Source organism: Notolepis coatsorum, assembly GCF_963971535.1.
Source record: "Notolepis coatsorum genome assembly, chromosome: 3".
NCBI classification, from domain to species: Eukaryota; Metazoa; Chordata; class Actinopteri; order Aulopiformes; family Paralepididae; genus Notolepis; species Notolepis coatsorum.
Genome location: NC_140167.1, coordinates 181,851,049 through 181,865,390, shown reverse-complemented (window position 1 = coordinate 181,865,390; position 14,342 = coordinate 181,851,049). Strand labels below are relative to the sequence as shown.

Here is a 14,342-nt window from a genome sequence, read left to right as displayed (position 1 = left end):
TAACTCATGACATTCACAAAATCTGAAAAGTAACCACTTTAGTTTATGAAAAGAAACAACACCATGCTGTAGCATGGAAAAGGAAGCGGCTGTATCACTCAAAAACATAGAACGCTCCATTTTGGCCCAGTTCCCAACGTTACACAGGGTTCCTGCAGCTTTCAACAAGTTAAATTGAAGACCTTTTTGGGTTGAATTTAATACCCATTTCACGGCCATACTGGAAAAAAGGTATGAAGGTAAATGACTATGAAAGAAGTAATTCCATACAAATAGTTGGGGGGGGGGGATTGATGACCGAGGCTATTACCATACTGCTTACTTTGCAGCCTGGACATTTCCCCCAAACACTTTTAAACGAGATATAGAGAAGTTACCGCAACATAGAAGTAACTTCCTAATCCAATACATATTTAAGACCTATCAAAATCATATTCAATAAATTTTTAAGGCCTAAAATGCTTTATTATTGAATTTAAGAATTTTTAAGACCCCACGGGAACCCTGGTTAAAGTATTCCCATGGCATGCGTTATTGTGTAAATAGTGAAAATCACTTGAGGTGCCTGAGATATGTGTGAAAGGGGGTTAAGTTGCACGGTTCCTACACATGTTTCATTTCAGTGGTCTAGACTTTCTCCAGACCCGATTTCTTGACTGGGTGTGAGGATTTTGGTCACAGTTGATGATGGTGTATGCTGGATAGTGGCTGCATGGGCAATATTTATAACCATCAACCAGGCCATATCACCATGACTACAGCTGAGGATTATTCATAACAGCTGTCACAATATGTAATGACAGTGGATCCATAACTACATCAAATGTAGAGTTAGTCATTTCAGTCATATCAGGACTCTTCACCCACCTCATAATCATTCTCCAGGATCTGGAAATGATTAAATACAATTTTCCATACTGTCGTAGAGTTTCCAGAGCTGCTTAGAAACCTTGTAGTTAGACTTTAAGACATTGCATATTCTTAAGAGTTAAAAGTCCATTGCTATTTGAAAGGCTGCACTTTAATTATTGCACTATTATACTATTATCGTAATTATATCAGTGGCATAAAATAGTCTTCAAATGCCAATAATATAGTTTATCTACTTCTGGGACAATATATCACCCAACAAAAGTAGTTCTGGTGACAGGCCTTCTCTAACTGTAGTGCCTGCAGCTCCAAGCTCTGCCTACACAGGAGCCTGGAGACGGCTACTAAGTCACTGGATGCTGAGAAAGGATGAAAGTCTTCATTGGGTGACGGCTCGAGAGGTTTAACAAACACACACACACAGATTGTTGCTTAGGGTTCCTCGAGTTTGCTCTGAACTAGCAAAAAATGCTTTTTCCTTTGATGCTTCCAACACCTGGAATGCCCTCCAACTGACTCTGAAGCTGACGGTTCTTCCTTCTTTTGCTGCAATTAAAAGTATGATCTCCGACCACTGTGTCGACTTATAACCGTCATAATTCTTAATGGTTTATTCTTATTTCTTGTGCCTACATGTATTAAATTGCTGATAAACTGTGTCTCGTTCTGTAAGCTCGTCGTCGCTGTAAATGAGGGTAAGCTCGGTGTCTCATGAGTTAAAATGAAGAGATGAAATGACCACAAAATACCTCGTTCTCCTGCTTCTCGTCCCCCGACATGTCGTCGTCCACGTCCGTGCCGGTGCCCTCGATGGCCAGGATGCCGTTGCGGATGGGGGGGATCATGTAGAGCTGCTGGATGACAGAGTTCATGTAGCAGGTGGCCCCGGCGTTCTTCAGGCCCACGAAGCCCTTGTTGGGCCGCGGCCCGACCGGAGGCAGGTACTCCCACTCCGTTAGCGTCTCACAACCTGGAGGCAGGGGACACCGCCGTCAGAAACAACACCCTGCCTGGAGACCTCCTTGACCCTGAGCTGAACACCTGATACAGTCTAAATGTCTGTTTACATGTACGAAGAACCAGCTGTCCTTTGATTAGAAGGGAGAGAGTTGTCGAAGCAGTCTTGGACTATGGTGATGTAATCTATAAACATGCTGCAGCCTCAACCCTTAAATCCCTGGACTCTGCCCTCAGATTCATCACTAATGATAGATACGACACTCATCACTGTGTCCTTGAGAAGGTTGGTTGGCCCTTAGAGAGGTATTTTTTCATTCATAAGGCCCTTATTGGTAAGCTAACTCCTTATACTACATCATTATTGGAATTATGACTGGCTGGTCCTTAAAGGGCCCCCTGAGTTTCCTCGGAACAGGGAAACCTCAGTTGCATTTCGAGTTTAAACTAAATTAAATGAAGGATATCATTTGTGTATGGGTACGGTGCTGGTTCCCTACCTAGGTAGTACATGTCTGTGAAGAGTATAGGATGGGTACGGTGCTGGTTCCCTACCTAGGTAGTACATGTCTGTGAAGAGTATAGGATGGGTACGGTGCTGGTTCCCTACCTAGGTAGTACATGTCTGTGAAGAGTATAGGATGGGTACGGTGCTGGTTCCCTACCTAGGTAGTACATGTCTGTGAAGAGTATAGGATGGGTACGGTGCTGGTTCCCTACCTAGGTAGTACATGTCTGTGAAGAGTATATGTTGTGAAGGGCCAGATTAAACTGAGAATCTACCTTTATTGTTCGATATACTTTGTATATTATTTATATATATACACGGAATATCCCTTTACCTGCGTTCAAACCAGAGTAATATTCGCTCTCCTTATTGGACAGCGCCCCTAGGCGCCAGCGCGCAGGCCCCCAACGGCAGGTTCAAAGACAAGTTCAGGCATGTCAGGACATGCCCGGAGACAGCGTATTGATACCAGACAAAGACTGCGGTTTGGGACTAGATAGTCACTTAAGTATATATAGGGCGCAGGTGCGCAGAGTTGTTGTTCATCCCGAGTCAACGTGCAGTGAAGTGAGCAACCTTGCGTCTAACAGAGCGTTGAGAACCATGTGCGAATAGAATAGTAAAGTGTCAGAGTTTAATGCAGTGACGTCGAGTTCGACCTAATCTAATGTGAAGTAAATAGTCGTTCATTTATTGTATATCGTGCGGCCACAGTTCGTTCGTGTGTAGCATTACCCAGCGGTTCGTCGTGTCTTTAGCTAGTGTACTTAGCCAGGGTGTGTGGCCTAAATACGTCGCCCACACCCGAGGAGTCCTAGGTGGAGAACCTTTGGACATGTAGACAGGAGAATCGGCGTCGGCGATTGCAGAACCATTACTGGTTGGATTATATTGATTTGGAACGTGTTACCCGGAGAAGAGCATCGTTGATTTCCACTATCGTTTGGGTTTCAACCTCGTGAGGATTACAACTCGGGCTGGCCTCGTGGACGGAGGCTGGCTAACTGTCATCAATGCTATCGAGCATTTGGATTACAATTATTGCTTTGCTGCTGATCAAGGGATTTACAAGGACCGACTCCTGTACCTGGAGTCTCTTTATTCCTCATTGAATCAGACTGAGTACCCGAACATTCCTCTACCCTCCAGGCCTTACACCCCCGGAGGGAACCCATTGTCTCCAGGCGGTACCAGTGTTGCCTTATATAGTTGCTATTATACGACAGGTGGTGTCAACTTAGACCCATCGTAGGATTCCTGCTATTCTTGGTGACTCATGCTATTGACTGACTTTACGCATATTCTTCGCCATACAAGCGCGACCCTAATTCTCATTCTGTAACCTAATGTTGCATAATAATAATAAAATACCCTCAAATACTATTTCTTTGTCAATGCCGTGTTCTTGTGGGTGTTCACCATCTATATTTGATGTACTGTCTGGCCAGTAATTACAGTACATAACTAGCAGTGGTTTAATCTATCACAATCTTTAATACAGTCAGGGTTTTGTAACCCCTCAGTTACAGTATAGGATGGGTACGGTGCTGGTTCCCTACCTAGGTAGTACATGTCTGTGAAGAGTATAGGATGGGTACGGTGCTGGTTCCCTACCTAGGTAGTACATGTCTGTGAAGAGTATAGTATGTGTACTGTGCTGGTTCCCTACCTAGTACCTAGGTAGTACATGTCTGTGAAGAGTATAGGATGGGTACTGTGCTGGTTCCCTACCTAGTACCTAGGTAGTACATGTCTGTGAAGAGTATAGGATGTGTACTGTGCTGGTTCCCTACCTAGGTAGTACATGTCTGTGAAGAGTATAGGATGGGTACTGTGCTGGTTCCCTACCTAGTACCTAGGTAGTACATGTCTGTGAAGAGTATAGGATGTGTACTGTGCTGGTTCCCTACCTAGGTAGTACATATCTGTGAAGAGTATAGGATGTGTACTGTGCTGGTTCCCTACCTAGGTAGTACATGTCTGTGAGAGTGTCCGCTATCTGCTTGAGGTTGCGGACGCAGCCGACAGCCAGGGCCACCAGCAGCTCGAAGCCGGCGTTGATGGAGGCGGGGCTGCTGCAGACCGGGATGGCCTGCTCCGTGGGGAACTCCCCGCTCTTCATGTACTGCAGGTAGACGTTAGACGCCGGGAAGATGAAGTCGTCGATCAGCTCCTGGAGGAGGGAGGGAGAGATGATGAGACGATAAGGGAACGTGTGGAGAGGTGAGGGATCGCGCTGTTATTTTGTAGTCCAGAGTGAAAACAGAACATGAATGGTTGACGCTTCTCATTGGTCTCTGGGGAGAACCGCTCCGTGCTCGCTGTACCTTGATGAGGTTAGCGCCTCCCTTCTCACAGCCGATGTAGTATTTCTTCTCTGGGGTCTGGAAGGCCAGCAGCTCCTTGGTGACACCGATGTGACCCTCCAGAATGGTCTCCTCCACGCCCGTCTCCCCCGTCCTCTTCACCTCGTCCTGGACAACACAAGCATGCCAGCCGCCGTCAGCTCTGCCGACAAATTCAGCCACATAGGCCAAACTACTCGCTATATCTGTACATATCCTTCTCTTACTAGTTATACTACTGGCCAGTATGACTACTACCATACTGTCTTTACACCTGTATCATTGTACATATTATACTACAACTCTGTACATACATCCGATTAGCACTACACTCAGTAGTACTAATTTGTATATTTTGTACCCAGTTTAATCACCTGTACGTTGTATATTACTGTTGCACTTTACGGTTACATTTGCACTCTGGTTGGATGCCAAACTTATTTTCGTTGTACTGTACTTGTGCTGTATAATGACAATACATTTGAATCTAATCTAAAGCTATATAGTGGTTTCATTAATAAGAGACGACCAGCTGAGCGTGGACGTATGGACCGCAGACTCACCCTGATCCTCTTGAGCCAGTCGATCTCGTTGTTGAGCAGCACCTCTGCGTTGGGCAGGTTGATGTTGCTGTTGTAGGCGTAGTTGAGCAGGTGCCTGAGGAGAGTGAAGTAGTCCCCTGCATGCTTGGCCCGCTCCTTGGCCGTGCTCTGTACACAGTCACACACACACACACACACAACCAGCTCTTCATTAGAACGGCTCGAGTGGCTAGTGGTTCAGTGCAGGTTTACGTGTCAGTGACCATGTTATCATATCCCACACAAGGACAAAGTGAGGCCTAGAATCTGACTGTGGAGCCCTAGAGCCACTCACCCCGAGCACCGTGAAGAGGAGAGTGATGAAGAAGAGGAGAGGCCGGTGGCCCATACAGCACCTGGTGGCCATCAGGAAGAACTGCTCCTGGGCCATCTGGCGTACAGACCTGGGGCAGAACGAGACACGTTACCAGCTCAGGATCTTACTAGTCGCACCCTGAGCGGCTACAGAGGCTGAGGAAGGGCTCAGTCTAGTTCCTACTAGTGTTTCACAGCTGATGGGAGGGAGAGGAGGGTGTACGTACTTGCTGTGGCAGTGCAGCAGCAGGTCGATGATGAAGGTCTGCCAGGCCTTCTCTTTGCTGAGCGTGTCCAGCGCCGTGGGCATGAGGGCGAAACACAGGGTCATCACCTCCAGGGCTTCACAGCAAACCTGCTCATCCTCCCCATCGGGCTCCTTGGCTGCATTCGTCTGGCAGAGAAGAGGAACAACAAAACATTAGAGATGCCACCAGGTACTGCCGATTTGAGTTAAAAAAAAAAAAGAGACAAAATTAGTCCAATTAAATTGTTATGGCCAATTGTAGGCTGGCTGTTGGCCCTTTTCTGACCCTTTTACAGGGAGAGTTATTGCAAGAGTCTTATACAAGTGCTGAGTGGACAACACTAACACTAATGAGAACATATCAATTTCAGTTCATTTCCCTTAATAATTCATATTATTTATCACTTATTTTATCATTTGTTATGTGCATTAATACCACAACAAAAACCGTCCCAAAGAAAAACACATTAGTGCATCTCCCAATAAATTATGGATATTGAGAACAGACACAATTTGCAATAAAAGGGAGAACCGTGTACGCCTAACTGAAATGGGAAAATGTATTCCATTTTGTTACAATTCACCCAGTGAATGGCTCTAAATAGAAAACACGGCCCAGTAAAGGGGAGGAGAACTCTCCAAAGCTCTGGTGGGCTTCCAGTCCGCTGGCAGCAGGTGCTCACTAGCTACAAGGCCTAATTAGTCAGCTCAGCAAGCTCAAATTCTAAGGCCAATTACTCCACAGAGACAATTACCACATAAACTGCTGCAGAGGGGGCTGACAGGAGACAGCTACATACAGGGAAGGGAGCGCTTCCAACAAAGAAGACGCATACCGGACAATTTAACTCAATTTTATTCCACCGCTCGTCCTTGACTCGTCTGTGATGTCGTACATAAAAGCCAGCGTTTCCGTGCGTTTTTATTGTCTAAAAAGCCGGTTTAAAGGAACACGCCGACATTTTGAGAAATTAGTTTACAGTCTTCTCCAGAGAGAGACAAGATGATAAGATGCCAGTTTCCTCTGTGCGTTCAGTAGAAAGCTATCTCGCTGCACGTTAGCCAAGTCAAGTCAAGTCAAGTCAAGAGTTTTAATTGTCACGGCATACAGGTATACAATGAAATGCGGCTGGTCTTGCCCACGACGATGTGCAATACAGTGGTACAACATATAATAGAATCCAATAAAAATACAGTGGTACAACATATCAATAGAATCCAGTAAAAAACAACAGTGCAATAAACAGGTACATGGTGTGCCATCTCGGTATCTGTACATAGTATTTACAGAGCATATAGGACATGCTAGGTAGCTTTAGTAGTGCAATACACTGTTCCTGATGTTATACTAATTTAAAGTGGCCTTTCCTCTGGCCATAAGTGTGCGTATGTGCGGCATGAGTGTTAAGTCTAGCTTAGCACAATGAATGGAAGCGGACAGTGGCGGTTAGCCTAGGCATTGTCCAACTAACACCTCTCCCGAAGGCTAACCGGCACTGTCCGCCTCCATTCATTGTGCTAAGCTAAGGCTAACATGCAGCCAGATAGCTTTCTACTTAAACAATTGACTGCAGCAACACTCAGTCTCACCTTCTCGTAGATCTTGCTGATCTCCTCGTTGGAGCTGAAGACGAGCTGCACGGTGCCGCAGCCCGATGCCCACACGATCTTCTGCACGGCACGGATCACACAGATGTCTGGGATGTACTTTGATGCCTGGAAGAAGTTCTGAAGGGAAAGAAAGCTACTGTTAAAGAAGCCATCGCCGCTAAACACGAACCCTTCCCTCATCAACCCATTGCCTCGCAAAGCTCTGCCGTGACTCGTATTCCCAGAGTGCTGTATTTACCACTTACTACTACATGCTTTCTCATTACACTCTGCTGGTATTGCTTGTTTTTTTTTCATCACTGTTCTTTGATACAATAGAAAACCTTCAATCCTCCTTAAAAGCCCCCCTCACCTCGTCAGAGATCTGCTGGGCCAGGCGGATGGCTACGTTGCGCAGCATGCACTCTGAGGCAGGGTTTGGGATGTTCTGCAGGGCGATCTGGAGGACCAGGGCCTGGTCGTGAGTCGCCTGGTTGATCTGGTGAGAGGGACAGACAACGGGGAGGAGGGCAAACAAGGTTTCAGACAATCTGTCATCGAGAGGAGAGGCTGAGAGCCTGTAATGAGAGAGCCGAGAGCTCAGTTGTCAGTAAAAACATGGGTTTGTGAACACAGAGGAACCGGCTCTACAGGTCCGGTCTCTGTGCGAGAGTGAGCGTGTCGCCATGCGGTCTAACCGGTGAGACGGGAACGTTGCCCTCGGCGTTGGGCTGGCAGGCCTCGGCCACGGCCTTGACGTGCCCGAAGCCCACGGCGGTGAGCAGCAGCTTGGCGATCTTCAGCGCGTTGAGGTAGGCCCCGCGCCGCGTCTCCATGTCCGCCGACGGCAGGAAGTTGTTCCTGGTGAGCATGCTCAGCACCAGGGGCAGCCCGCCGCTCTTCAGGAAGTTGTACTGGAAGTCACTGGCGTCCTCGCCCAGCGTGGCGCTGGCCGGCATCAGCAGGGCATACACGACCTGAGGGGGGGGGGGGGGGGGGGGGGGGGGGAGAAGAAGAAGTCAGGCATGGAAACGAGAACATGGGGAGGGGGGTGGAGATCATCATCATCAACCTTTATTTATTCTCGAAAATACAATTGAGGTCACCCTCATTTTCAATGTCGTCGAAATGTCTACAATATAATAATAAAGAGTGCACCACAGCAATTAGTATAAAAAGAACATAGGCATAAAATCAGCACACAAATTGACAAAATAAAAAAGACAATGCATAAATTGCAGACATAAGAATAGGTATAAAAGACAATAAAAGTAGTGCAATGTAAACGTGCAGACTTAAGAATAGGCATAAAATAAGTACAATAGTACAATGTCGCTCGAAGGCATGTGAACCCCCCGCCGGAACAGTCAAACAGATGGGCGTGTGTTTATGAGCTGCTGTGTGAAGAGGCACGACTGAGGCCCACCTCTATGAGGTAAAGCACTTGTGAGGGCGAGGGGCCAAAGAAGCGGGAATCCAGTGTGGGGCTGAGGCTGTTCTCCCCCAGTTTGGCGTGGTCCAGACACACAGCACGTAGGTTCTCCACGGTAGTGTTATCTAGGGGTCAAAGATAGCACAGCCGACTCAGGTTAGTGCACCTCATGCGTGTGTGTTTGTGTGTGTGGATGGAAGTTTTGCTTTGCTCAGGGAGCATGTTTGTGACTGCGATTGTGAACATGTGGCATGCGCGCACCTGGAGGCATGAGTTTCATGAGAACGCGGGCTCCGTCTCGGAGCAGTGGCATGTTGAGGTTGCAGCCCAGGTCGGCCACCTGCCACAGGAAGGAGATGTAGCGCAGGTGCAGCGACATGATCTGAAAAGAGAGGAGCAGGCGGGGAGTTGAATCGCTGCCAGGATGTGCTGCGCTACAGAGTCAGAAAGCTGGCTCTCAAAGTGGGTCCCTGCCAGGATGTGCTGCGCTACAGAGTCAGAAATCTGCCTCTCATAGTGGGTCCCTGCCAGGATGTGCTGCGCTACAGAGTCAGAAATCTGCCTCTCATAGTGGGTCCCAGGGAAACTGGGGAATAGTTTTAACTTCACTATTGTTGAATTGACTAGAAGTTAGTCCAATAACAGAATGTATAAGAATGACTATTCTGATCATAGGTTCCACTCCCTCCATTGTTATCTAACTATTATAGACAGTTATGGAATTCTGGACTAGCCACACACATCTGACATCTAAACTCCCCAGGACTATATCTTCTCAGATGGGGCTCCCTGGGACTAGATCTTCTCAGATGGGGCTCCCTGGGACTAGATCTTCTCAGATGGGGCTCCCCGGGACTAGATCTTCTCAGATGGGGCTCCCTGGGACTAGATCTTCTCAGATGGGGCTCCCTGTGACTATATCTTCTCAGATGGGGCTCCCTGGCCTAATATGCATATATTTGGGGGTCCTTGACATGAAAAGGTTTGAGAAGCACCGTTTTAGAATATAGACAAAAAGGTTACAATGAGCAAGGAAATAGCCCTAGTCTAAGTAATACTGACCACGCCAGGCAGGCAGCTCTCCACCTCAGGGTTGGGCCCATCACTGTAGTGGTTGCCATGGTTACCAGGGGAGCCAGTGGACGAGTCAGAGGAGCTGTCTGGGCTGGAGGGCATGTTGGTGCTCACCTGAGTCAGCTTGGCTGTGATCAACTACACACAGACACACAGGAACAGTCATGTCGCCATAATGCAAAGCAATCGATGTGAATACAGAATACCTTCAGCGCCGTCTCAAACATCTACTTCTATGGAGAGAAGAGTTCCATCGCCCTCACCGTTTTATCCTTCAAATTGAGCTGTCCGATCAGCTTCCTGTCGTCGGCCGGGTCGACGACCTCTCCGCCGATGAAGAGCTCTATCTTCGTGTGCGTGGCGTTGGCCTTGATCCGGCTCAGGATGCCGCGGCGCACCGAGCCGATGGTGTCGTTGGTGTGAGACCAGATGTCCAGGTCGTCCACCTGACGCCCCTGGTTGGGGAAGCGCACGATCAGCGTGATGTGCTTCCCCCGGAAAGCCCTGGACGAGAGAAGGAAGGGGATGGGAATGGAGTTCGAGTTAACCAATCAAACGGTAGCTCCCGAGCCTGGCGGCGGTCATCATCATGTCGGCTGGTCAGTGCGTCTCGGCCTTCGACCCTACCTGGACATGGGCAGGATGGTCCTCTCCTCGTGGTAGTCGCTGTCACACTCGTTGATGTACTCCTTGAGCACGGTGAGCACTCGGACCATGCGGATGGCCTCCTGCCGGGCGCAGTTGATGCTGTCCTTGTCCCCGTCCAGCACGCACAGGGTGTCGTAGGACGCCTTCAGACGGTCGAAACACGACTGGATGAAGTCCTCGTGGATCTCCACCTGCGGAGGAGGAGGTGGTCAGAGGAATACACAGTCAAGAACAACAACCCCTGTGGCGGCTGAGTGGTGCAGTGCGCAAGGCGCTCGCTTTCAAGGCCCAGCTCTCTCTCAAGGCCCAGCTCTCTCTCAAGGCCCAGCTCTCGGCGTTGCTACCGGCTTGGCCGGTCATCATACTAACACAATTGGCAGTGTTAGAGGGTGGGAAAGCCGGTGGGTGGGGATTGGACGTTGTGGACAGCGACTCCTACAGGTCGGTTGGGTGACGCCGGTGCGGCGGAAACAGGAAGTATCGGGGGCAGCGTGAGCCTCCCACGCGTTACTCCTCGCCACTGAGAGTTCGAGCTGCTGCGGCCAAAAGATGCGACAGGCTGCCTCCTCGTGTACCGGAGGGGACACGTGATGCATGGCTTCTATCCTCACTACAGCCGACCAGTGGGAGGCATAGTCTAGCAACGTTCAAGACAGGGGAGGGGAGAATTGTAAATACGAAATTGGGATGGGAGAAAAATTGAAAATGGGGAGAAAAAAGTGGATAAAAAAAAGAACAACCCCTTATCGTCAACTTGACTGGAGACGAGATAAAAACAAGTTTTCAAATTGTTTGTTTTGGAATTAACGGTAGAAACGCTCCCCGACTGGAAGTGGACAAAGAGGAGCTGAGAGACAAGCATGGGCAGGAAGGAGACGAAAGGGCAGAGACACAACTAGAGACAAAGCTGCCGTTTTTAATTATGGAGATTGGAGACAAGCGGTGGTTGTACCTGGTTGACTTGTAGTTTTGGTCCGAGGTTGGTGTAGATCTCTTTCAGCAGGTCTATAGCTCGGCTGGCGATGTCATCACTTCCTTGAATCACCACCTTGAGGAGGAGTGGGGTGGGGGCGGGGGAATAACAGCAGAAATCAATACAGGCCGTCTGGCTCTCTCCATCATACTCAGAGCTTGCGCACGTTGGAGAGGCACTCGAGTCAAGTGCCATTACTCATCGTTTACGCGCTTCATCATACGTCACTCAGACACAGGAGAGGGAGCGGAACGACACGACTGACCTCTCTGAAACACTGCCCACTTTTCCGGATCCTCCAGTCACAACTGTTGCTTCCCTCGGACAACGATTGTGATTGGAGGATCAAGAGAAGAGGGCATGGTTCGAGATATAGGTCCATTCACACTCGGAACCACCAGACATCCGCTGAAACCGCATTAGTCAATGTCAAAACGCAACCATTCAGTGGAGAGGACGGAGATGAGGCACTAGAGAGGTTAAAAGAAAACTATTAGGTTAAAAGGTAATTATTCTTAACCTAAACTGCACCTAGTATGGTAATAATGGCTTCATAATATTCAGACATGTCCTGCTGTGTAGCACTGGCCTTTTCTCTCCCTTTACTTGTTTAGCCCTCTAAAGCTGAGTGTCACGCCCACGCAACACTAGGCGCGTTTTGCAAAACATTAAATATCTTTAACCGTTTGGACTTGCTTTGAATTGTATCTGTATCCGGGGATTCTCTTCCCCCAGTAGAGAACAGGAAGTAAGGCATATCATCTTGAAATATCTAGATTTATCTTCAGAATGCATCTGCATCTAATGCACTGTATCTATCCATCTATTTCTATATCAGTCACTGAGTTTTTAGCCTATAGCCAATGGAAATGCTAGAAATGGTCACGTGGCCTGGGAGAACCAATGGAACATTTCTATCATTTCTCTATACGCCCTCAGACAGACACACACATGGAGGTTTGAAACGCCTGAATAGAACTTTCAATGTTGAAAAAAAACAATCATTCCCTGGTAAGCTATGAAGGGTAAGTTCCCCATAATCCTAAACGGTATGACACTTGATACTGACTCAAAAGAATAAGCTCAGAATTGGCAAAAGTACAACATTATGTGTAGGCGAACCTTACTTATCCTCTTCGTCCCGCCTTATGCCCCAACCGGGACGAAGAGGATAAGTAAGTAAGTAAGTAAGTAAGTAAGTAAGTAAGTAAGTAAGTAAGTAAGTAAGTAAGTAAGTAAGTAAGTAAGTAAGTAAGTAAGTAAGTAAGTAAGTAAGTAAGTAAGTAAGTAAGTAAGTAAGTAAGTAAGTAAGTAAGTAAGTAAGTAAGTAAGTAAGTAAGTAAGTAAGTAAGTAAGTAAGTAAGTAAGTAAGTAAGTAAGTAAGTAAGTAAGTAAGTAAGTAAGTAAGTAAGTAAGTAAGTAAGTAAGTAAGTAAGTAAGTAAGTAAGTAAGTAAGTAAGTAAGTAAGTAAGTAAGTAAGTAAGTAAGTAAGTAAGTAAGTAAGTAAGAACCTTGGTCTATGTAGGCCTTGGCTTAGAGGGTTAAAAGAGCCAATGAAATAAAAAATGTTCTCCTCCATCTAACCCCTGTTGTCTGCACCTGGTTCTTCTCATCCATCACTATGTGCCAAAATGTAATTTAATTTTGTCCAATTCAATATCGTCTCCCGAGTTGTGTTACTCTGCATTTTAGGATGAACGGCAAAGAAAAATTGTCCATTACAATTTGTTTTGAACCACACACACCCACTCTCCGGGCCTAAATGAGTAGGTACTTTGGGAATGTAAATCAAATTGCCCCCCCCCCCCCCCCCCCAAAGGTCTGCTGCATTCAGAAATGCGTCAAATCACGGAATCTCCCAATGACGTAAATGCAATTTCCACAGATCTTTAAAGTGGGCGTGTTGACTAACAAGGCATGCGTTACTTAGCCATTTAGAGAAACATCTAGGAGAATAACTGCAGGTGACTCACATTTCAGAGCTTCTCTGCACAATTGGAGTCTACTCTTTGCCTCTCAACAGCTGGTTCGCTGGCATTTCAGAGCAAGGAGAGCCATTATTATTCACAGAGGAGAGCCTGGTAGACATGGGCATAGCCAGGTATGTCTTTTTTGGACGAGCGTACCAAACTTTGACTGATGGTGCTGCAGACACATGATGGAGATGTTTTGAGTCCATGTGAAAAGTTAGCTAGCTTCTGCTCGGAGCCGAGTCGGCAGACAGTCTGCCAAGTGCCAACATGTTGAAAAGGCTGAAAACCATCCCCCAGTGTAGATCAGGTGAGGCAGACCGACTTCCTCACAGCTTCTCCAGACCAGTTGTTGACCCAAGGCAGCTTATATTCTGCTAAACCGCTCACTCTAGCCAACCTACAGAAGTAAGGCGACTGGTGGGATAGGATGAGATGGGGTAGCCATGTTCCAATACCACAGCACCCCATTCTGGCATCCCCAAAAGCCTGCCAGTCACTCTTGGTGATGGTGATCACCGATGCATTTCTCCGCACAGAAGGATTACGGCAATGTAGGTCAGGAAATCAACAGCTCTTCTCAACTAGGTCATCGCCCTCTCTTTCTCCCACCCATACATACCGATGTAAAATCTATCAGTTCCAGCGGCTCCTGAAACAATCAGGCAGCTGTGACGTTCCAATCAGCGCCAGAGGTTTATCTGGAGCTGGAGATTCACTAAATAAAGACCACGCTGTTCAGAGGCTGCGGCAGCAAAAAAATGCAGCCAGGGGCTTTGAAGTGAAAATGTGATGGAGGAACACAGCTTTATAAAAGAAATTATAATAATAA

At 47.4% G+C, this 14,342-nt stretch overlaps 1 protein-coding gene across 4 annotated transcripts in view; it reads right to left on the bottom strand.

The window, feature by feature from the left end:
• usp9 (ubiquitin specific peptidase 9) overlaps window positions 1-14,342 on the bottom strand; it is a 153,263-nt gene that overhangs the window by 38,605 nt on the left and 100,316 nt on the right. For all 4 annotated transcript variants that reach the window (XM_084309461.1, XM_084309463.1, XM_084309464.1 and 1 more), the window contains 15 exons: window positions 11,520-11,615; window positions 10,547-10,758; window positions 10,183-10,423; window positions 9,908-10,057; window positions 9,107-9,227; window positions 8,840-8,970; window positions 8,112-8,390; window positions 7,787-7,912; window positions 7,414-7,551; window positions 5,804-5,970; window positions 5,557-5,665; window positions 5,244-5,390; window positions 4,663-4,809; window positions 4,301-4,508; window positions 1,620-1,840 (listed from right to left, as the gene is read on the bottom strand). In XM_084309461.1, the coding sequence (XP_084165587.1) occupies window positions 1,620-1,840; window positions 4,301-4,508; window positions 4,663-4,809; window positions 5,244-5,390; window positions 5,557-5,665; window positions 5,804-5,970; window positions 7,414-7,551; window positions 7,787-7,912; window positions 8,112-8,390; window positions 8,840-8,970; window positions 9,107-9,227; window positions 9,908-10,057; window positions 10,183-10,423; window positions 10,547-10,758; window positions 11,520-11,615 (2,493 nt within the window). The remainder of the gene's footprint in view (window positions 1-1,619; window positions 1,841-4,300; window positions 4,509-4,662; window positions 4,810-5,243; window positions 5,391-5,556; window positions 5,666-5,803; window positions 5,971-7,413; window positions 7,552-7,786; window positions 7,913-8,111; window positions 8,391-8,839; window positions 8,971-9,106; window positions 9,228-9,907; window positions 10,058-10,182; window positions 10,424-10,546; window positions 10,759-11,519; window positions 11,616-14,342) is intronic.